This window comes from Peromyscus maniculatus, chromosome 16 (assembly GCF_049852395.1).
Source record: "Peromyscus maniculatus bairdii isolate BWxNUB_F1_BW_parent chromosome 16, HU_Pman_BW_mat_3.1, whole genome shotgun sequence".
Classification (NCBI taxonomy): domain Eukaryota; kingdom Metazoa; phylum Chordata; class Mammalia; order Rodentia; family Cricetidae; genus Peromyscus; species Peromyscus maniculatus.
Window position 1 is genome coordinate 33,417,565 of NC_134867.1, and position 24,268 is coordinate 33,441,832.

Here is a 24,268-nt window from a genome sequence, read left to right on the forward strand (position 1 = left end):
AAAGAGGGCATGATGAAACAGCCTGGGAGCCAGCTGCAGGCCCCCACCGGGCAAGGCGGCCTAGGCGACGTAACTCTGACCATCAAAGCCAAGTGATGGTATCTATAAAATGCTTAAGGAAAAAAGTCAGCAGGTCTACAGTGGCGCTGCAAAGCCAAAAAGAGAAGGGGAGCTACCAATTACTGAGGAACACTGCTGTCAACTAATGTGGAAGGGACAACGGGATTAGGAAATCGATGTTTCGCAAAGCCCAGCTTAGTGACTGCTCCAGAGAAGGATAAAATGGAAACCAAACTACGGCGCAGGAAGGGATAAAATAGGATGGTCCCCAATTCAAGGACGGGTCTAGCATAAATTATAGGCAAGAAAGGCATCTTCACGTCATGAGAACTAGGGAGCACCTCCCTTAGCCAACTCAGTAACAAAACTTGCATCACAGAGAGGAGCTTGTATCACTTCAGAGGGACAGTGGGTTTACTTCAATGTTTAACTTGTCTCTAATCATGATGAAAGGATCAGATGAGTTTTTTAATGTTATGAACTCTTTTTATAATGTTTTTAAAAATGTGGACAAAAGAAAAAGGAGGAGTCTCAATTCAAGCAACCCAGAAAGAGAGGGAAACGAATGCAATGTATACTCCTCATTCGAATCTCAACAGGGTGTGAAGAATGGAGATGCTAATGCGGACAGTCTGTGACAACTCCTGAGGTTTTCATGGTTGTCTGTTAAATGTTAACTATGACTTTAGAATCTAACTTTTTAAGTCTTAAGACTTTGTCTCCTTTTTATTTATTTTAGTTTTTAAAAAAATGTTTATTTTTACGTGTACATGGTGTTTTTCCTGCCTGTGTGTCTGTACACCTGACACCACATGCCTGGTGCCCACAGATATCAGAAGAGAGAATCAGAGTCCCTGGAATCGGAGTTACATGACTGTGAGCAGCCATGTAGGTGCTGGGAATCAAACTCGGACCCTCACAGAGCAGCCAGTGCTCCTAATCACTGGGCCATCGCTCCAATTCCAACTCTGTTTTGAACGGTCCTTGAAAAATCTCGAAATACAAAGTGAATCTGTACTTGTTAGAACAGTATATATACAGATAGACAGCTATAGAAAGAACGGTTAGGAAAATGTTAATAACTTGAATCAACTGTGGATGGCAATGTAATAATTACTGTTATGCTTTCAACTTTCCTGTGGCTTCTAAATTTTAAAAATGCAAAGCTCATTCCAAAGACATTCTTTGAGAGGTATCTGAATGTGTGTTACATACAGGCAATGAGGCATCATTGCCTCTCATCTTCTGCATCCTCTCCTTGCTGAGTTCTTTCTGATTGACAGCTTGCTCCGCAAAGGACACCTCCAGGTTGATGTCTGTTTCAGGGGCAGGTGTGTCCTCAGGCACCCGTGGGATCAGCTCCTTGTTATCAACAGCCCCACTGGATCCCTGGTCTAGGAGAAAAAAGACAATTCAACTCCATGCCTTTTATTTAAAAACCTTCAAATATATTAACAAGACCCTTGGGGAAGAGTATCCCTTACTCAGGGAAACAATTTATTTTCATAAATTTATTTTCATAAAATGTCTACACAAGGAATTGTACCCATGGTTCATGGTTTAAAAGCTGGGAGATGGGGATGACCAGCAAACCAGGCTTCAACTGTGGATTCTTTGTGATCACAGGTTTTTGACTGGGTACAAATTCAAACCCTACTAGAAGGCTCAAACTCAACAGAAAGTCTCATAAAGCTTAGTGGATGCAACTATTTTTTCTTCCACATTGAGGAACTTAGAAGCAGGCGCATGAGAGGAGAGCGTTCTTGTAACCTCCGCCTGGTGCCTTTGCTTTAACTTCTTCGGAGTGGAACACATCCAGGGGCAGACCTCCTCCACACCCTGGAATGTTACCTGTGTACCACGGTCAAAATTCCAAAACAGAAGCTGATGCCAACCACTCATCGCTCTGAAAGTCGGATCTGGAGGCACCTGGTACGAGAGCCGACAGGCTCGGTACCCAATTCTATCCAAGAACATAAAGATCCCTTCTACCCTGAGTCAAACAAGCTGTGGAGATTTGCATCAACATTTTCAAACTTTGTTTTGGCTTTTTCATTTCATGCTGGTCCTCTAGGAAATAATTAACGTTGAATTTTTTTTTCTTTGATAGAAACAACAGTTACAAGGATGGAAGAAAACACTTCCAAATTTCCTTGGTAATTTTTTGGCTTTTGTACATCTCTCTTTAGAAAAGCCCTGGCATGAACATTGAGGTTCTTTTCACTGCTGACGCTTGATTCAGAGTAGGATGCTGTGAACCGAAAAAGGGACAGACTGACATGGTGGCTTGTGACTCCAGCACGTAGGAGGTAAGAAACCAGGAGTCCAAGGTCATTTTCAACTGCACAGTGAGTTTGAGGCCACGGGAGCTATGAGAACTCAACTTCAAAAGCAAAAATAGGATTGGTGAGGTGGTTCAGAGGGTAAGGGCGTTGCCATAGAAGCCTCACAACTTGAGTTTTATCCCTGGGCCCCACAGTGAAGGAAAGAAGCAACGCCTGAAGGTTGTTCTCTGGTTTCCACACGTATACCATAGCATGTGCATACCTACACACACACACATACACACACACACACACACACACACACACACACACCATACATAGATACATAATAGTAAATAAATTTAAATAAATAAATAAACTCCAAATGAATAAGCAAAGCGATACTTGGGCATGGTCATGATGCATACCTCCAATCCAAATAGTGAGTTAATTTCCTGACTGAGCAAATGAAGCCTTGTCTCAAAAAATAAAAAAACAATAAAAAATAAATTAAAAAAGCAAAAAACGATGCCTTATATGGTTATCTACTAATAATATGCAACAAAATGACAGAAGATGAAGTTAGTTTTAAAAAATCTAATAAGTACACGTCAGAAATCCAGAGGTGTACTGTTCCTGAGCCTACTGTTCGGAGGTATTTTTGTCATTGGTTAATATAAAACAAAAATCTTTGTTTTGATCAAAATAAAATTAAGAATTCAATAGGAATCTAGTCTTATTCATTCCCACTGAACAAGCAGAATGAGCTTCATGAGCACGTGGCCATGCAGGTCTATGGGGCTGTTAACTCAAAGGGGTCTCGTCTTTCTTTAATGTTTCCTATGGCCAAATTGAAACCTACAAAAAGCCTAGATTTTCGGCATGAGCCACCCCAGCTGGCTCTCAGACAATCTTTCAGTTAGGCAAGCAAGCAAATATGTACCTGTGTTACACCCCCAAATAAAAATGAACTGCAATCTCAATGATGGTATTATCTGTTCCCATCTAAGCTATATTTGTGTTTTTCAACAGCCTATGACAATTTTTAGTAGAATACTTAATAACTTTTATGATTAATTTTAAAATTATCATAAATGTCAAAACAAAAAAATTAATTTTATTTTCCCATTAGTTTATATGGTTATACATTTTGCTGTGAATACATTATTGGTTTCCTAGGAAACAATTCAATGAGAAAAAAAAATGATTAGTCATTTTTGTAAATTAGAAGGTACGTTCAGCGGCTGGATGTTGGTGGACAAGAATTTAAAAATGATTCTCTTCAATGCTTCCATGTCAGTTACAATAACCACCTCCTCCTCATGCATACCCAAATAAATATGCTGTGCTGAATTCAAAACTGAGCCACTCAGAACACATTTAAAACAAATTGATTTCCTCCAGAAAACATGACAACAGGAACAAAAAATACAAAATACACAGTTGCAATGTATAATCAAGTTCAGGCAGGGAGGAGATAAAATCAGTGTGTGTGGCAGGGAGCAGGGGGTGGGGGAACGGCTGGGCACTGCTAGGGGACCAACAGTAACCTGGCTAAGAAAAATGATGGACTCATCATTTTCATGTGCTATGGAATAATCCTTCTGTAAACTGTGAATATGTATTACTTCCACTGCTTAAAAGTAAAGCTGATTGGTCTATAGCAAGGTAGGATACAGTTAGGCGGGACAATCAAACTGAGGACTCAGATGAAGAAGGGCAAAGTCATCCCAAGATGGCAAACTGCCCAAGAAACAAGGTGCTAGAGGACAGAAAAGACATGTGCCACGTGGCAATATACAGATTAATAGAAATGGGTTCGTTTAAATGTAAGAGCTAGTTAGCAATAAGCCTAAGCTGTGGGCTGAGTATTTTGTAATTAATATAAGCTTTTGTGTGTTTATTTGGGACCGGATGGTCGGGGCAGGAAAACTTCACCTGTTTACCCTCATATAGAGAAGTTAAAGGGAAATATTGAGGCAAATTTCTTGCTTGTTAAGGCCACAAGTGCTATTTTCCTCTCTCTCTCTCTCTCCCCACCCCTCTCTCTGTGTGTATTTGTTTGTTTGTGCAAGTGGACTCACAGATGTGTCTACATGCATGTGGAGGTTAGAGAAAAACCTCAGATGCCAATCATCCAGCATTGTCCACTTTACTCTTGAGACAAGTGACCTAGGGCCATTGCATTGGCCTAGAGCTCAACAAGTATGCTAATCTGGCTGGGCAGCAAACCTCGGCATCTATCTGTTTAAGGCTCCCAGTGCTGGGATTACAAACATTTGTGTGTGCGGCTTTTTCACACAGGTCCCAGGAATCATACCCAGGTCCTTGCATGCTTACAAGGCAAGCATTTAGCTCACAAGCACTTAACTGATCAAACCACCTTTAGCCCTTTCTTCTGATTTTGAAGAACACGGTACGTTTCAGTTATAATTATTTTTTTAGAAATTGTCTAGCTGTCCAAAATATACAGAAATATCTTTAGTTTTCTTCTCTCATGAAAAATCAAAAATATACAAACCAATATGACAATGTTAAATTATTAACATATTAATATTTCTAAGTAAATACAAATAGTGGGCCTTTCACGAGTTGTATGATTTTATGAAGAGTGAAAAAAAGTGGGTTAATGTGAAATGTGTCAATACTTTCAAAGTCTATTATTTTTTAGTTTTAAATTGTTTTGTAAATTTTTTTAAATTTTATTTGTATTACTGTTTAGTATACATATGTCTCTGTATCACAAGCATGCCAATGAGGATGCTAAATACCCTGCAACTGATGTTATAAACGGTGGTAAGCTGGGGTGCTGGGAATGGGACCAGGGTGCTCTTAACTGCTGAGCCATCTCTCCTGCCCCCAAATAGATAGTCTTGAATGAAATAAAAACTCAAGTGTGGAGAAAACATTTAGATTAGACTGATACTCGTGTTTTGAGATTTTAATCAGAACCAGCCTCCCTTTCCAAACTCCAGATAATGTTTCCATGCATATATATCATGGCTAAGCTTGATTGTCAACTTGGGAAGAGGGAATCTGAATGGAGAAATTGCCTCCATCAGATTGGCCTGTGGGCATGTCTGTGGGGCATTTCCTTGATTGCTAACTGATGTAGGGGGATTCAGCCTACTGTTGGCAGGGCAATCGCTTGGCAGGTGTCCCCAAATTGCATGAGAAACATAGCTTCACATGAACCTGGGAGGAGGCCAATAAGCACCATTGGCCTATGGTCTCTGCATGAGTTCTTGCCTTGGCTTCCCTGGATGATGGGCTGTAAGTCAACCTGTAAGTCAACTCAATTCTTTCCTCCCTCAAGCTGCTCTTGATTAATGTCTTATCACAGGACTACAACAATAAAACAAAAGCCTAGTATAATTTCTCTCAGAACTTTCCAATGTGTTCAAATCACCATTAGTCCACAGACAAGCAAAAGAGTAGGGCATCGCCTAAACAGGTGCAGCCGCAGCTACCTGGAGACATGACTGGCTATACCCAGTCTCCTGGTATTGAGCCTGGCAGCTTGATTCCTATTGCTCAGGCTTCCAGCAGAAACAGATATAAATCAGGCCACCAGTTTGTCACATCTCCCTTGCCTGCTGCATCCATCCCCAGCCTGAAAACGCTCATATAATGGACTTGTCTCACAGAACCTTTGTTGATAAAGCCAACATTATGATCTCGGGCAAGAGAGAAAAATGTGAAGAAAGGACAATGTTTTCCTCAATATCTCTTAAACAACTGGCAGTCACTCTTCCCCAAAGCCCAAAGCATATTGACACTGGTACAAAAGATTCGTCTGTCTCTCTGAGGACCTGGCTCTCCAGCAGGCTAGGGCTGGCACAGCCAGACTGCCTGCTGCTTCCGTGTCTGCTGGCACACAGACAGGGGGAAAAACCCAACAGCTCATTCTGATACAACACATGTAGCTACAGAGGCGTCCACAGAAGAGAAAGAAAAAAGTGATTTTTTAGATGTATGTATGTGTGTGCGTGCGTGCGTGTGTGTGTGTGTGTGTGTGTGTGTGTGTGTGTGTGTGTGTGTTTGTGCTCAGACTCATAATGTTCATGTGTACATTGCATGCCTTCATATTTTTAACCAGGGGTACAAGCAAGAAGTACTGAGAAAGTTCTGACAAAACTAAGATGATCTATGCTCTCAGATTTCTAAAACATCCCATACAACCTTGTCCTAATGAGTTATTTCTAGAGGAAAGTTGGGAATGCTTCCCAGTCCTCTAGTTTATCGACAGCCACTCCTTGACCCTGCCCCTTGAAAGCCGAAGGCAACGCCATTATGCACAGATGCCTCAGACACTAAGATGTGAGAACGTAATAAACACACAGTTCATCTACGTCACTGTTTGTTACGTAACTAGGACTGAATTTTAAGCTTTAATCTAGGACCTTAGCTAAGGACATTTTCCCTTCTTGTAAACACAATAGCTGTAACCATTTTCTTGGTGGTGTCTAATAGAATCCTTGGTATTCATTTTCTTCTAGACACTGAATTTCTAATTCATCTCTGAACTAAGAAATGTTTAATGTGAAAATGCATGAGAAAGAGAATTATAATAAATTTCAAAAAAAATCTTTTTTTCTTAAAGGTTTCTCTAAACTTCCTGAAAATGAAACCATTTATTGACTTGGAGCTTTTGATTCATGAATGAGGCACTAACTCCACATCCAGGATGCATGGTCTTGGGAACACAGCTTCCTAAGTCTGAATATCAGTTCTCTCATCTGTAAAATGGGTCGAAAGCAGTACCTACCAGGTACAATTCATGAGTGTACTAAATGAAAAAAAAAAGCTCTACATACTACTTAGGATATGATAAACAGTCAGAAAGATATATATACAAATTTGGATCAGATGGAAATACACATAAAAATAATAAAGGGCCCACCCCACGTTCAGAATCATGCATTCACCTATGTTGACCTTACATTAGTATTTTAACAGAAGTTGCTTAATAGAAAGAAGGTGATGTGTTAGAGTTACAGCTGTTTATGGCAGTAATTAAAGGGGACAGTCAAGAGCATGGGTCTGACCTACCGTCTTTTCCTTGGCATTTGTTTTCATTCGTTCTGACTGACTGCGGTTCTGAGCCATCTGGAGACTAAACACAGGAAAGGAGTCACTTAGTCATCTCCAACTCACAACTAGAGAACATGGTGTCGTAAATAATCCCATCGTAACCTTCAGAGAACAAGAAATGTACTCGGAAGTATACAAGTCGCAGCGAGGGAACAAATGGCCGTGGTTATAATCAACAGACAATCATCCAACAAGTGTGTGATGACTCATGACGGTGGGTGAGACACATACCAAGCACAACTGGGAACAGGAAAGATGTCAAGAGTGTCCCTGTCATCTGAACCACCACTATCTAGATGAAAGAGCAATGCTAGCAATATCCAGCGATAAGAAGATATATGTGACATAGTAACAACAACAAAAATAAAGTCCAAAATCATGCTTCAACATGAATAAACGCTGAGGATATTATGCTATGTGAAAGGAATCATCACAAAGAACCACATATGTTATGATTCCATGTATATGAAAGTATCTAGAACAGGCAAATCACACAGACCTAAAGATGCATGTTTGCCTGAGTATTCAGGACAAGAGAAGTAATTACTGATGGATATGAGCTTTCTATGGGGAGAATAATAAAAACGTGTTCTAGTTGATCATGACGGTAGGGAAATCACAGGATTATATATACCTCTTTTGTTATTGGTTTTAAAATATTTTTATTTTAAATAAACCGTGACAGGTGGATTCCTAAAGCTTTTTGGCTAGCCATTCTAGCTAAATTGGTTAGCTTTGGGTTCAGTGAAAGATTCTACCTCAAAAAAGTATGGTGGAGAGTGATTGAGGAAGACACTCAATGTCGACCTCTGACCTCCATATATGTGTACACACACCCATATGCACTAATATGCATGCACAGCATAAGTTGTTTAAAGAAGAAATGATGAATCAAAACTAATTGCCAAGCTTGCAATAAGCACTGACACATTGAAAAGAATTCTTTTCTTTCTATAAAGGGATTAGTGTCATGAGCCATGGTACCTACAAGACGGCCCTTTAGGGTTTGGTGAACATGGTGAGCCAGGACTGACTCTGTCCATGCCTATATCAGACAGCAGTTCTTCCTTTTCCAGATAAGGCTCTGGGACAGTTTTAGGGGGGTCAGGAAAGCGCGCCTTGGCCAATCATACAAAGAAGCCTATTCGAATGCATTAGTTTTGATAATCACTCTACTGGATTCCACCTCCACACTTAAAAAAGAAAAGGCCCTTCTAGTTCCCTCTAAACACAATTAGTCACCAGCTGTTATCCACAAAGGGCTCCTTTCCCTCACCCACAGTTTGACAAAACTCACAAGGACTAGTGCCAATAAGTCATTAACATACGAGTTAGAGGCCTATAGACACACAAGTGACACATGGCATGTGGTATACCTTAGGTGACAGCCGTACAGCGTTCTCCTTCCCTCTGCCTGTAAGTCTGCAGAGGATCGGCCTCCCATGGCACAGTGAACACAGCCAGGGAGTCTAATTTTACATATAGATATATATTTGGAGTATGTGGTCAGACTGTTTTTGTGAGTAATTGAAGATAGGCACTCAGATGGATACATTTAGGCATTAAATTTCCTGGCATAGGCTTAAATATGGATACTGGAAAAGCTGAATACACGTTTATCCCAGAATAGAAGAGCCACAAACAAAGATGGATGCTTAAGGGATGGGCAATGGAAAAAACATCTTCTAAAGGGTAGTAGTATTTCAATTAAAGGTATCCAGCAAAAGAAAACATTATCTTAATATGCATGTGTTATTCTCTCTTCATGAGACCAGCAGATAATAAAAACCAATTATTTTAGATTCTAAACCACGTGGGTTAGACTTTTCCAGAAATTCGCGGAGAAAAAAAAAAAAAAAAGAGTTTATTTTAGCACCAAGTAACAATGTTGTCCTCAAGACTGGCAGGAACCCCCCACCACCTATTTTGCAAAGGTTCAGCTCTCTGCCCATTCTTGCTTCTCACTTCCTCTGAGTTTTATAGGTGGGTAAGGCCAGGGAGGTAGCAATGCTTTTTAATTAGGAAGGAAATGTCATATTGTATAGCCTTACCATTCATTTTTCTGTAACGGGAAACCTAGTTCTATCTTTTAGCACTGGTAGATGTCCCAAATAACCACTGGCTAGTAAGCAAGAAAGTAACTTAGACAAGTGCCTGGAGCAATCCAGTGACCCTGAATTCCTGTAAATGGGCTGAGTTTGATCCACAGTTGGCCATGCAAGCAGAATAATAGCCTGTAACTGAAAGGATTTTTGCAGAAGAGTGAAATGATTGAAAAAAGTAAAGGCTCTCTACATAACAACAACCAAAAAAAAAAAAGTGCCTTAAATATAAGCTCTTCCATTCTACTTTTTATGAAGAATCATGAAAATTTTATTGCCCTTTGCTTATACTATAAATGGATTCTCAAATTCAGACTGCTTAGCATCAGAGTCATGTTTGGAAGTAGAAATACAGGAGGAGAAAGAACGCTTTAAAGTCAGACAAATTTGAGTTTAGTATCTACGGGACATTGAGCAAGTTACTTAAAGTCTATGAACCCCAGCCATAGGATGGAAACGATAACACCTCACTCATAAGACAGCTGTGTGGCTTCATTGAGATTATGCAGGTGAAGCAGTTAGCTCAGTAGCTGTGGCAGCAATTGCTACTGCAAATGTTGTCATTATACCCATTATTCAAGAATCCTTTCGTTACCCTCCCAATGACTTCACTGAATTTTCTAAACCAGAGCTGATGGGGCCAGAAGGCAAATTTTCTGTGCTCTTAAAAACACCATTTAGTTCAGCTGACTTGTCCTTGTTGGTAGCAAGAATTTCTTAAGTATGATCATTTCAATCCCATGCAAGCTCTTTATTTCCTCATAGGTAAGCAATGAATGATTTCCAACTGGCTATTCTGCACAGTGTTTTTCAGGGCCACATGGATCTACTAATTTTACCACCTCCCTAAAATCTCTTCTTCATTTACTAGTCCTCTGTTTCCACCAGAATCCAGCATCTTCCATGGAAACACTAACCATCTGGGTTAACTCAAATCTATATGCCACGGAAGGTGCCTAGAGTTAGACACACAGAGGATATTCCTTCACATCTCATGGTCCCAAACTTCACAGTTCAGTTTCCATCCCTTTTCTCATACTCCACTTCTACTCATCCTTGGGTGGGTTGAAACTTCAAAGATTTCTTCAGGCAATAATAGATAAGGACCAGTTGGTGGTGGCACACACCTTTATTCCAGGACTCAGGAGGCAGAGGCAAGGGGAATCTTTGTGAGTTAGAGGCCAGCCTGGTGAACAGAGTGAGTTCCAGGACAACCAGGGCTACAGAGAGAAACCCTGTCTTGAAAAACAAAAAAAAAGGATAGGAAATAACCCACCCACCCCTCAATCAAACATCTCTATCAGAAACAACCAATGGCAGGCAGGCTGTGTATAAGGCCTCCTCCACCACTCTGTCACAGCCAATAGTGTGACAGGTACAACCAAATGCCCCCAAAGACTCCATCCTACCTCCCACAGGATTATTGCACTGAATTTGAACTTGCTTAGGTATTTGTGTCACTGGGGTAACTTGTAAAACGGCAAAATTCAAGACCACTGGTTGACTACCAACACGGGGCGTTGACACAGGGTAGATCACAGGTGCTCATTAAGTCTGGAAAGACTTGAATGAAACTGGATTGGTCCAGATGACTCCAAGCATTTCATCGTTTGCCTTCATATCAAGTAAAGAATCTTACTTTTTCTCGTGCTTCTCTCTGTTGAGCAAATATGTCTCTGACGTCAGGAATGTGGTACTGTTTGTTTTTCTTCCTCAAGGTCTGGGAGACCGTTTCTACCCGCTTCTGAACAGCTGCTGCCTGAGTCCGGGTCAGTGTGGCTAAGAACACGATGCTTTCCTGGGGGTCATCGGCAGACTCTCCAAAAAGATTGGACAACCCAGCCTCTTTGAGCCATTCTTCTTCCAATTCTCCCTCTAAAACAGTTTTGTAAAAGAAGAGAAAGAAAGAGTTTTGAAGTCACGAAGTATGAAAATGTTCGTGTTTTTAGACCATCAGTAACCCTGACTGAAACGCTTCTTCTATTATAACCAAGCCAATGCTGAGAATCATTATCTGAAACTTGGATAACTGCCATCCATTCTGGCCATAGTGATAGCAAATTTTGGGTCAATTTCATATATACTTAATTAAAAATTTTTAAATTGCTTCATATGTAATTAACCTCCACAGCTTTCTGCATACTAACTAAGGAGGACGGTACTGTGCTCCTTTTAGAGGCGGGCGGGTGAGCAAGCAAGTCATGAAGAGACAACTTGCTCCAACAGGTGGCACAGGAAGTTGGTGCTGACAGTACACGTGCAGGCTGTTTCTTGGCTTCATTTCAAGGCTCTCTTGGGGTCCAACACTAATCTCTAAAAGGGTTTGTTTTCTCAGTTCTGTGTAGCTAGTGAGGCATATGGCAAGGTAGTGAAAAAAAAATCTGGGCATGGGGAACTATTCAATTTCAAATTAAATTTTCTACTTTTTTTTTCCTCAAATGAGAGAATATAGATATTAAAGAACTTTTAAAAGCACATGGCTTTCAGCAGCAACAACAACAAAAAAAAAAGAGCTTGTATGTAGACTAATTAAATAACTGAATCAATTGAGAACACAGAACGTGGGGATTCGGCTGTCACTTAAATAGGGTTTCTTCCACATCTGTGATCTCTGCATCTCAATATTCAATGTTCGATATTCATCTCAAATATCCTGGATTGGATATACTGCTAAAAAACAAATGTGTCTGAGCTGAACATTGGTATGAACTATTTTTTTCCTTTTCCTTTTACCTTTTATTCTTTAGACAGAGTATCATTACATAGTTCGGGCAGGCTCTAAATTTTTGACTTCCTACAGCAGACTCCTTCATGCCCTACCAGGCCTAACGATAGACATTTCATTTCTTGTCATTCCCTAAAAACAACATTGTATCTATATAATACTTCATGTTGTATCATGTACTATATATAAATACTAGAGCTGGTTTCAAGTATACAAGAGTATGTAAATAGGTTTACACAGATTCTATGCTTTTATAAAAGACATTTTAGCATCTATCTGTTTGTGTGGTCTGGAACCAATCATTCCTAAATATCAAGGGATGCTATATTTTATAAGACCTAATGAAGCTTGTAGAAAAACAGATGGAAAACTAGAATAGAGTCACTTCAAGCACCATGTTTATAGAGAGAAATAAAAAAGTAATGGCAGGTCACAAAAGACACAAAGAGTCTACACCCCATTTCAGAAGCTTGACAGCCATGTCATTTTGAACAAGTCAGCCTCAAGCTAATTCTGCTTTTTCTTCCATAAAACTAAATGAGGGCCACCAGAGCTACTTCATGACCAAAGGTCAAGACATATTGCAAATATTATCATCTGTATTACTAGTGACTGATTTCTGTCCTTCTACACTAGACACTCCTTGAATGTAGAAATCAAATGTCAATAGACCTGGCCATGAATAAAACAACTGGCCATTGTCATTACTGCTGAATAGATAAAACACACTACAGGTGTATAAACCCAGAGTGCTGAGGAGAAGAAAGAACGCTTGACATTATCATGACAAGGAGAACAAGATGATTATAGCCATTTAGTACATTAAAAATATAAGAAAAATTCAAACTGTTTAAAATCTAAGAAAAGCCAGGAGGCATGGTGGCTCCCACCTTTAATCTCAGCCCAAGTGGCAGAGACAGTCGGATCTCCATGTATGGGAGGCCAGCTTGGTCTATATAGCAAGTCCCAGGACAGCCAGGGCTATATAGGGAGACCATGTCTCAAATAATAATAATAATAAAAATACCTGGGCTGGAGAGAAGGCTCAGGGCTTAAGAGCACCGACTGCTCTTCCAGAGGTCCTGAGTTCAATTCCCAGCACCCACATGGTGGCTCACAACCATCTGTAATGATATCTGGCACCCTCTTCTACATAATAAATAAATAAATCTTTAAAAAAAATACCTAAGAAAATATGAGTATACAAAATAATGACCATTGTTCTTCATCATCTGTGAATTCAATTTAACTTCGGAGATGTGTCAAACAGCCAAAAGCACATTCCTACACATAAGACTTAAATATGGTTTTCCCTAGCATATTGTTTCCTACTGAGCAACTGGTAAGTTGCGTCTGTCTTGAAACACAGACTGAAAGATGATATTTTTTAATTATTATAAACAATATATGTTTTGTTCATAATGTATTTAGAAAAGAAGTGGAGGAAAATAAATGAGAAATCAGATTAGCTAACTATGACTTTCTTTTATCAGTCTGAAAAATATTGAGAAAAGTATCCAAGCCTGGTACAATGACACACACATGTGATGCCAGCTGTTAGAAGGCTGAAGCAAGAGAAGTACAAATTCAAGATAATCCTAGTCTACATAGTGAGACCCTGTTTAAGAAGAGCACTGAAGTCAGGCCCCAGATTGCTGTGGAACAATCGTTTTGTACAATACGAATATGTATTACTTTAATTGGCTAATAAAGAGATGATGGCCTATAGTTAGGCAGGATTTTCAGGCAGAAAGGACACTGGGAAGAGGAAGGATGGAGTCATGGAAGTCTCAGGAGTCTCAAGGAGATGCAGAGGAGCAAGAGATGAACATGCTGTACTGAGATAAGGTACTGGGCCATGTGGTAGGACATAGATAGAAATATGGGTGAATTAGAGTTGTAAGAGCTAGTTAGTAACAAGCCTAAGCTATCATATGAGCATTTATACTTAACATTAAGTCTCTATGTGGTCATTTGTGAGCCAGCTGGTTAAACAAAGCTGACCAGCAGTCCCAATGAAAAATTCCACCTACACCAGATTACTATTGGTAGATTATTTTTAAAGCAACATTGTAGCAAAGGAGAAAACCCTATTTATAGTTACTTAACTCAGTAGTTCAGTAGACAGTAAGTTAAGAATGTCTGTATTAGCCGGGCGGTGGTGGCGCACGCCTTTAATCCCAGCACTCGGGAGGCAGAGCCAGGCGGATCTCTGTGAGTTTGAGGCCAGCCTGGACTACCAAGTGAGTTCCAGGAAAGGCGCAAAGCTACACAGAGAAACCCTGTCTCGAAAAACCAAAAAAAAAAAAAAAAAAAAAAAGAATGTCTGTATTAGTAGATCACAGAACTGATTATGACTTTACTTTTTTGACATTTATATATCTACTAGTACACCAAAACATATATACAATGGATAGCATAGAAAGAAAGTCATAGTTTTGATAACAAAATTTGGCATCACAAATATGGGGACTTCTTTAATTTATAAGATTAAAGGAATTAGTGAAAAAAAATTAAGAAAAATATTTTTAAAGTGAAGTTTTGCATGTTTCCTCCAGAATATCAAGTATAGTAGTGAGGTGAATATAAAATACTATTGGAAAGAGATGTAAGAAAAAGAAACAAAAAACAGTGCATTAAATACCAAAAAGAAGCAACTCGGGAAGGTGAAAATGCTAATACTGTCTTCCAGCATTGAAATCTGCACCCTTCCATCAGTGAAGCATGCTGTGTTGCCTCTGATCTGGATACTGTGCTGAATCTGGTAGGTACTCAGATCTACCAGAGGTCTGAAAAAACCACCCACACAGGTTGCTTATGCACATCTGCAGTGTAGAGATGTACTGGTTAGAAACGAGATATATACCCGCAAATGCTCAAACGACTACCATATATGGGAAAGTAGGATGAACTTCCTTAAAGCAATCTGAGTTAGAAGAACACAGACTGCAAACCAACGTAGTTCTAACATATCCAGCTACTTAACAAATGGAAAAACAGAATCACTGCAAAGTAGAGAGCTTACTGTTGCCGTCCACACTTCTTGGAAACCAAACAGCCATAATGCTAGTATATTATGCAAGGAATTAAAATCAGTGTGTATGATTTTAAACAGCAAATCTAACTCACTGAATCTCCAGTGTAATGGGCTTAGCTATCTTTACAAAGTGAGTTTGCTCATAACACTTGTACCTAGTAACTGGATTCTTACACCTGCTACAGTCTAATAACCTTCAAGTTCAAAGGCAACCAGCAGGACTACTTAGGGTCTGTTCTCTTTCCTTCTGGATGTCCGTTTTCTACTAGTATACACACATTTTATTCACTCAGTCATTACCATCAGGCTCTTTGACAACAACGGCCTCTTGACCTTCTTGGCGATTTTCATTAGACCTTTTGATATTTTCTAGTTCCGTCCAATAGTCCTCCATCGATACTTCGTCCAAAGAATCCTGGGAACTTGATCGATCAAATGGAGGCCTCTCTGTAACTTTGGTGGAACTTTCTTGGTTCATGGTGTACTGGCCATATCTGCGACTATAAATATAGAACAAAACATGGTTCATTTCAGCAAGAGAAACTAGCACCATTTCTAAAACACCACAGCACTGAGCTGGGAAATCTGGAAACTACTTAAGTTCACCCTTGTTTTGTTTACTTGGATATATGATGGTCAGTAACACCTAAAGGGAAACAGTTTGATGATTCATCTGAGTCTCAGGCTCTACAGAAAATAATGACAAAGAATAAGGAGCAGCTACTAATTTACCTTTTTGCTTAGATTCATTTAAATCTGAAATTTTGTATTTAGAAAGCAATAGAGTGAGCCTAGATTATTGGCTATTCACAAATATATTGGGAACAAATTTTATGTAAGCATAATTTTTATCAATTATATATACCAAACTCAATCAACTTATAGCCAATAGCTCCTATCAGTGAATAAAGTGTTAATTTCAATTTCTATCTTATTTTTGATGTTGAAATATATAGGAGTTAATTTATGAAATTCTAAGAAAGCACTTTTAAAACTTATAAATGGACTCATGACATACATATAAATAATTTCTAACACGACTAAATACTCATTTACTGGAAATTCTGAACAACTTGAAATTGCCTCAAAATACTTATTATTTATGAAGAAAAAGATAAATTGAATGAGACTTGTTTTCATTACATTTTTTTCTTTTATAATTTAATTTAATTTTACATATCAGCCACGGATTCCCTTGTTCTCCCCCTTCCCACCAGCCCACCCCCCATTCCCATCTCCTCCAGGGCAAAGACTCCCCTGAGAACTGAGATCAACCTGGTAGACTCAGTCCAGGCAGGTCCAGTCCCCTCCTCCCAGGCTGAGCCAAGTGTCCCTGTATAAGCCCCAGGTTTCAAACAGCCAACTCATGCACTGAGTACAGGACCCGGTCCCACTGCCTGGATGCCTCCCAAACAGATCAAGCTAATCAACTGTCTCACTTATCCAGAGGGCCTGATCCAGTTGGGGGCTCCTCAGCTATTGGTTCATAGTTCATGTGTTTCCATTTGTTTGGCTATTTGTCCCTGTGCTTTTTCCAATCTTGGTCTCAACAATTCTCACTCATACAACCCCTCCTCTTTCTCGCCAATTGGACTCCTGGAGCTCCACCTGGGGCCTGGCCGTGGATCTCTGCATCCGCTTCCCTCAGTCATTTATTTATTATGGGCAGGAGAGGGCTCTGGAGTCATGGAGAGTGTGTGGAAGTCAGAGGACAGCTCAGGACCATCAGTTCCTTCCATGGTGTAGGTCCCAGAGATGGAACTCTGGTCAATGTGCTTGTCAGCAAGTGCCTTTACCTACTGGCTGCTTTATCAGCCCTTGAATGAGATTTTTATGACTTCATTTCCATGATACTCCTATCCCACCAACTTCTGAAATTGAATTTTGAGAATTTACAATAAAAAACCTATATAAAACAGAACTTTTTATTTTTATTATTTACAGATAGAAAGAAAACAGCCCTTCAGTACCTCAAAGAGATACATTTTCATTTCTGGTGTCTTTGCTTCATATAAAATAATTTTCTTTTTATAGAGTACAATTTGAGTGGGGATAATCATTGGTAGAAGAGTTTTATTATTCTAATTTCAAAATGCTATTTTAACTCTCGAAGACTACTAAGAAGCAATACTTGCTAGACCGGTTTTATTTCCTGTACATATTGAAAATAAAGAGAAACATAATAAAATGAAATTCTTTAGTATTGCATGAGTGATAGTTAACTGGTCTTTCTGATATTTAAAAGCATAGGATCTTAACACTGTGTGAAGGAGCAGGTCCCTAAACTCTGGCAAATCGATCCAGTTGAATTCCAAATGATTTGTTAAACCAAAAAAAAGTCAAAGAACTTCTGAAGAAATAGAGCATAACCAGTTAGCTATGATGTGCTAGTAGGCAAATTTTATTCATTACAGCTGGTTCTTTAGATCCTAAGGACTTTATTAATGCTGCTTGCGAGAATCAAAAGAAGGGTCATTAAAATCTCTCCTTGGAGTAGGGTATGGAACCCTAACCTATCAATGTCAACGCTGCGTAGACTAAGCCAACGGGTTTGCAAATTCAAGGCCACCTTGGGTTGTGGAGTGAGATTCACTACCCCACAAATAATGCCTCTTTTCCTGTCAGTAACCATGGAGTGGTGATGGGATGGGTGGACTTCAGGAGCAGGGTTAACAAGAGGAAGTGGCAGGAATGTTTGGGAATCTTTCATCCAGTCTCCATTGCCTGCCTCCCTCACTCCTAACTCAAGGGCTACTTCCTCCCTCTGAGCCCCACCCACCCTGTCTAGGTCACTGTGTATGTAACTCCCAAGCCAGGTGACTGGCCCCATTATCAACGTGTAGTCACAACTGTCACTGCAGAATTTTCAATCTTGATTTACAAATCGTTCATGAAAATCAGCCCTCTCATAAAATGTTTACAGTTCCAGGATCAGACACATCATTCACCTGTGTGGGGTCCGCCTCCTTTCTCAGCCCGTCTGGATAGCTAAGGCGGATTCACAGTGTTCCCCATTCATTTTTGCTCTTGTTTATTTCACCATGTTAACTATGCCGGCATCACGTCTTTGCTCTTGTTCTCTCTCTCATTAGAGTATAAAATTGGCTGCCATTTTCTTGTTTTCTACCTCTAGCTCTATGGTCTCTGTTGGAGACGACAATGTGTCCTGTGAACTGTGAGAAGCATAATAACTAATAATACCAAATAATTTGTTTTATCTGCACACAGGAAAGTAGTGCAGCTGAATAGAAGAACATTAAGCCTTTCACTCCTGCAGGAATGTGTTTATTCTGGCAAGAAATTTCCAGTAAATTCCCATTAAGATAGCATGTGCAGAAAAATTCAGGGCACTGAGTCACAGCGTTGTTACATAAACGTATCTTCTCTGTCAAGCCCTGCCTTCAAAACATGCACACAGCACCACTCTTATATCTCAGTGCTGATGAAATGACTCAATATTGTGACTTTGCTTGGATTTGGGTGCTGAGTCAATTTGTGATAACTTGAAAATCACTAAATCATGGGCCTTTTCCATTTTTTTTCTTTTTTTTTCTCTTTCCCACCACTGGTAAGTATTGTTGGACTATATTTTCCATTTTAAATATTAGGGTGAGGAATGTTCAGTAATAAACTACTCTTTGCTGAATTCTGTTAAGCTATTTTTTTTTTCCTTTAAAGCAAACATTTCAAGTGAAGACAGTTAATATGCTGTATCACTTCCCTTTTGAGAACATACTTAACTTTTATACTTAGGACAGGCAAGAGCTCAAAGTCTAGAACCTTCCTAAGACTGCCCTGGTAAGTGGCCAGTTACCCGATTTCCTCTTTTTGATTTTTGAGGACTGTGTCTTTTATCTTAACACTCATTCTGAAAATTGAGTTCAGAATCATAAAGCACCATCTGCTAGGTGTAATGAAGTAGAGCTGAAAGGGAATTCATTTCCACACGATCTCAGCCACAGCACATGGTAGTAAAATCAAGGAAACAGAGACTATACCATAGGCGGCTACCAACGGCCCCTCCGGACCTCCTGTCAATCAACTATCCAAGTTCTTTTCTCTCCCTGCAGCAGCCTCTGCGCTGGTCATCCTAGAGCCAGGCTTCAAGCATCCTGCATCACTCACCTCCTGTAACTATAATAACCAAACTGAAAATAGTTCTCTCAGGGAAGTTGTCTGGCAGTTGCTCCCAGCCTGGTTGTGCATATATCATGCTCTTCCTAATACATGCATTGTCCTTTTGCCTTTTTTCATGGCCACCAAAACCACCAAGAAATACTCACTTCATAGACACTTAAGGGCCTTCCTGGAATGGTCTTTTTCCAACTTGCTACCATGTCTTCTATGCTTATAAAGATAATTGGACCTCTTTTTTACTGTATTTTTCCTAGGTATAACTTATCTCATTTTGCTGCAATAATTTTTGCCAGCTGATCAGAAAATTTAAAAGGTATCCATACTCTTCAAGGTATTAGGAATGCCTGTTTTTGCTTTTGCAACACCAGCAAGCTCACCCTGGTGCTGAGGACAAGGGAGAGCTGGCAGGCTGACCAACCCTGCAACTACCCAGGCCCAGAACCAGGATTATGAGTTGGCCCACCCCACCCATGATCTTCGGGAGCTTGTGAAGGGGCCAGTCCTGCAGAGCCAAAGCTGCAGGATCTCCACAACACAGGGCAGCAACAGGATATCCAAGAGGAGTCCTAGCATCAATCATGTAGCATATATCAAAGGCCTCAAACCTGACTAGTGACTCTTTTCAATGAACACTTGCAAACAAAGATATATGAACAAAAGAATATACTGCGTGACTCACTGTATCACACTACAGATTCCATGATGAGTTTTTTTTTCCTTTTCTCCATTATTTCCTTTTTTTTCCTCTTCAATTTTATTTTATTTTGTCTCTTTGGGGGGGGGGCATTGCAAGAGTGGAGGGTGGATACAAAGGGATGGGGAAATGAATGTGATCTAGACTCATGATATGAAAGATACAAAGAATAAGTAAAAAGAAAGTTAAAAAAAATCAAGATGAGCAGTACTGTTCTGTTTGTGGAATGGCCTTTAATGGTCCAGCTTCCCAGAGGCATCTGGATGCTCACATCTGCTGCTGCAGTCAATCACTAGCTGTATCCCACATGTTCTGGGATCCCCCACTATGTTCTCATGACAGAACGGGAACCAAAGAAGCAAAGAGAATCCTGAGGACACTAGGAAAACAGTTTAGATTGCTAGTTCCCTGAAAGGATTCTTAGATTCCCTCATGCCCCCCGCCCCCACACACACACCCTGAAAACCACTGATCTTCCATTTCTCAAATACACTCCTAATGGATCCTAATAAGGGGGCATCTTATTCTGTGGGCAGTGTTCCAGAAGTCCCTACTGAGAGAAACAGGAATGCTTTCCTGGTGCCTCTTGACCTACTTCTTTGTTTGTTTTCATTTAGTTTTGCAGGATTTCATTAAAAAAAAAACAACCTGGATATATTCCAATAGTATCTTCATATTGATATTACAATGACAAAGAATAAAGATATCATTTAAGAGCCCCACCTTGCCAATGTCCTTAATCATTCACTCATATCCATCCCTAATAAGGGTGAGCAACTTTCCCCTCTGGTGGGGTGTTTCATGATATGTATTTACCTCTGTGCTCCTTGGTCATCCATGGTCTCTTTCTGAAGTCACTACAAGGCAGATTTATTTGTAACTATAGGCTGTGAACTGGAATGCAGATTTAGTAATCTGGTCCAGTTTTTATTTTTTGTATTCTACCTCCTTAAGGCTTAGAAAACAACACTTCAAAGTATGGTTGGGGCATGCTTTTGAATTAAAAGAAAGTGGAAAGCCTTAGGAGCTTCCTCTGAAGCAAGGCTACCTAATTTTCTCTTCTTTCTTCTGCCCCAAAGCATGCAAGGACTCTCTCACATCCTCTTCTCTGACAGAATAAATATCTTCTCAATGAAATACAACCTCCTTAAGCATCCTCCCTAGGAACCTCACCAAGTAACCAGGAAATGTTAACCAGTGGAGAGGAAAATGTACCAACAACCCTCCCAATATTCAGAAGGGTATGATGATGGAATTACGATGTTATGATTTGCAGGATTTCTGGAGAAACTTTTGTGTATGTAAGGTCAGATTTACATTGACATCCTGCTTCCTTACCTGGTAGCTGCCACCCCCAGAGCTGAGAGCAACTTGGTCCCAATCTGTGGGCTGCCTTTGGGGCTCATTCATTTCTACTAAAACTCATTTACTATCCCCTGAAGGTGTCAAGCATTCCCTGCTCTATTTTTTCTCCCCTATTAGAGAGAATTTATGTTTCATCCATCTGACCCTCTCTGAGTTGCTTATCTTAGGGCCTCTGATGCACACAAGCACATTAAACACATGTATAAGCCCCTTTTCCTGCCAATCTGACCATTGACAATGCATGTCAGAAGACCTTTGGAAGGGGGAGAGAATCCCCCCTCCCTTCAGGTCTGCAAGCAATGCTTCAAGTCTCACCCCCTCCTTTGTCCCTTTCAGAGGCAAACTTTTTGTGACCTTCTGTTTTTTGAAGTCCTTGGATAATTGACCATGGTTTTGTATTTCATTTTCTTAAAAAAGAAAGTCTTTTCTAAGTATGAAAATATTAGTTTTACTCATCATCGTTGTCGTCGTCGTCGTCGTGTGTGTGTGTGTGTGTGTGTGTGTGTGTGTGTGTGTGTGTATGCGTGCGTGCACACGAGTGCATGAAGGTCAGAGGACAACTATTGGGAGTTAACTTCTGTTCCTATGAGTTTGAAGGGGGACCTGAACTCAGGCCATCAGGCTTCTGTAGCAAGGACTTCACTCTCTGAGCCATTTTGAATCCTTCCTTCCCCCTTTACTTTATTTCTATACAAGACAAGAAGTAGCCAGAGTTGGGGACATAAAACAGAAGAATCGCATTTATTTTTGTGTTTTAGACTAATCAGAGAAAAAAGTTTCCATTCAGGCTACAATATTGTTATCAATCATAATGGTTACAAATATTTTATATAAAATAATTTTATATTTATTGAAACATTAACTTAAAGGTAATATTAAAAACAGGTTTTCAACCTCTCTCATCCTTTTCTAGATGAGGTAACAAGGTCTAGATACTCAATCTTTCTCCAAGTTACCTCAGCAAAGGGATGAGAAAACTTGGATTAACAGAATCATTCCTTTTTCAGGGATCAGTTAATGATACCAAACAGATTCACAAGGATAGAGCTTGGTCCTGTCTCAACAGTTGCAGTTTTCTGAGCTTATGGTGCATTTAGCTAGGCCAAATTTATCTTGATGAAACAGTCTAGAATCACCATCCTTAAATGACTATTATACACATTGGAATGACCCATCTAAGAGGACTGGAAAGGTAATCAACTAAGAGATAAGGCTCTGGGCACAATCTTCTTAAGCAGGTTATTTTCAGTGGACAGACATACCCTGAACGTGGACGGTACATTCCAGCGGCAGCCAAATCAAAGAAGGCCCTAAGGGCAAAGCTTTTGCACTCTGCTTTTCACCTGTTTGCCTCTGGGCTGCCTTCCTATGTGTCTGGCCAGGCCATCGCCTGTCTTAGTTACTTTTCTATTACTGTGTGTTAGTTATTATTATGAGCTGCTGTGTTAAGAGGCACTGTTTAACATGCAAGAAAAGCCACGAGGCACAACAAAGCCCGCTATAAGAGTTTACTAAGGAAAGATGTGCTTAGACCTATGGAAGATAGTGCAGGGAAAGAGAGAGGAAGAAGAGGGGGAAGAGGAGTCTGTGACCCGCTTTTCATGGATTCCCTCACACATGCGCATATGGGCTTACGTAGCTATGCCACACAGATTAAGTGATCATGCAGCACACAGACTGCATAGGAGGTAAGACCCCAGGATGACTAAGCCTCTTGCTTGGCTACTGGACCGAGCATGCGCGGTCATATAGCGACACTGTGAAGGGATACCATGACCAAGGCAACATATAGAAGTAAGCCTTTAATGGGGGCTTATAATTCCAGCGGATGAGTCCATGACCATCATGGTGGGGCATATGGCCGCAGGCAGGCAGGTATGCTTCAGGAGCAGTAGGAGAAACTTTACACCTTACCCATAAGCACGAGGCAGAAAGAGAATTAGCTGGGAATGGTGTGCGCTATTGAAACCTCAAATCTGACCCCCGCCCCCAATGACAATGTCTTCTCCAACAAGGACACACCTCCTAATCCTTCCCACTATCAATTCAAATATGTAACCCTATGGGGGCCATTCTCCTTCAAACCAGCACATCTGCCCTATTTCCTTCTCACTGTCAAGTTCATTGTCCAGTCAGTACGGCTGCCTCCATTACTGACGTCAAAACCCAGTTTCTTTTGCCTTCCAATGGAGACTGAAGACCAGCAGCTCTCCAGGAATCGTCCAGAGCTTCAATGCCAGACCAGAATTGCTGAGACATTCAGCCTTATGAACTACCAGGTTCTCAGCCTCTCTAGTATGAAAATGTCCACTGTTACACTACCTAGATGTTATCATGTAAGCCAATGTAACAAAATCTCTTTTAACATATAATCATTCTATTGGTTCTGTTCCTCTACAGAACCCTGGTTAATATAGCAATCAAGAGAAAAATGCATTTAAGTCAAACCATACTTCTTTAAAGAGCACTGAAAACCATAGAGGCTAAAAAGCCAAAAACAAAAGCTAAATGCCCACACATGAGCCATGACTACCTAGAACCCGACCCAGAGACTTATGGTGCTTTTTACAGAAATCTGAAATGTTAATCCTATGACCCACATCACCCTCCCCAAATGTCCAGTCTCAAGAAATACAATTTATTTTATGATACGAACTTCTTCATAAAAGAGTAAGGTACCTACCTATGTACCCAGGTATGGATCTTGCACAAATAGCCCACAAAATAAGAGCAAGTAACTATTACTTGGTGGCAGGGTCTTTTCTACGCTGCTTCTTTTATGGTGCTTTT

The 24,268-nt window shown here is 40.2% G+C and overlaps 1 protein-coding gene across 3 annotated transcripts in view; it reads right to left on the reverse strand.

Moving 5' to 3' along the window:
* Arhgap18 (Rho GTPase activating protein 18) overlaps positions 1-24,268 on the reverse strand; it is a 219,310-nt gene that overhangs the window by 53,628 nt on the left and 141,414 nt on the right. For all 3 annotated transcript variants that reach the window (XM_016005245.3, XM_006986709.4, XM_042262169.2), the window contains exons 2-5: positions 15,583-15,782; positions 11,160-11,395; positions 7,377-7,440; positions 1,276-1,454 (exon numbers count right to left, since the gene is read on the reverse strand). In XM_016005245.3, coding sequence (XP_015860731.1) covers positions 1,276-1,454; positions 7,377-7,440; positions 11,160-11,395; positions 15,583-15,782 — 679 coding nt within the window. The remainder of the gene's footprint in view (positions 1-1,275; positions 1,455-7,376; positions 7,441-11,159; positions 11,396-15,582; positions 15,783-24,268) is intronic.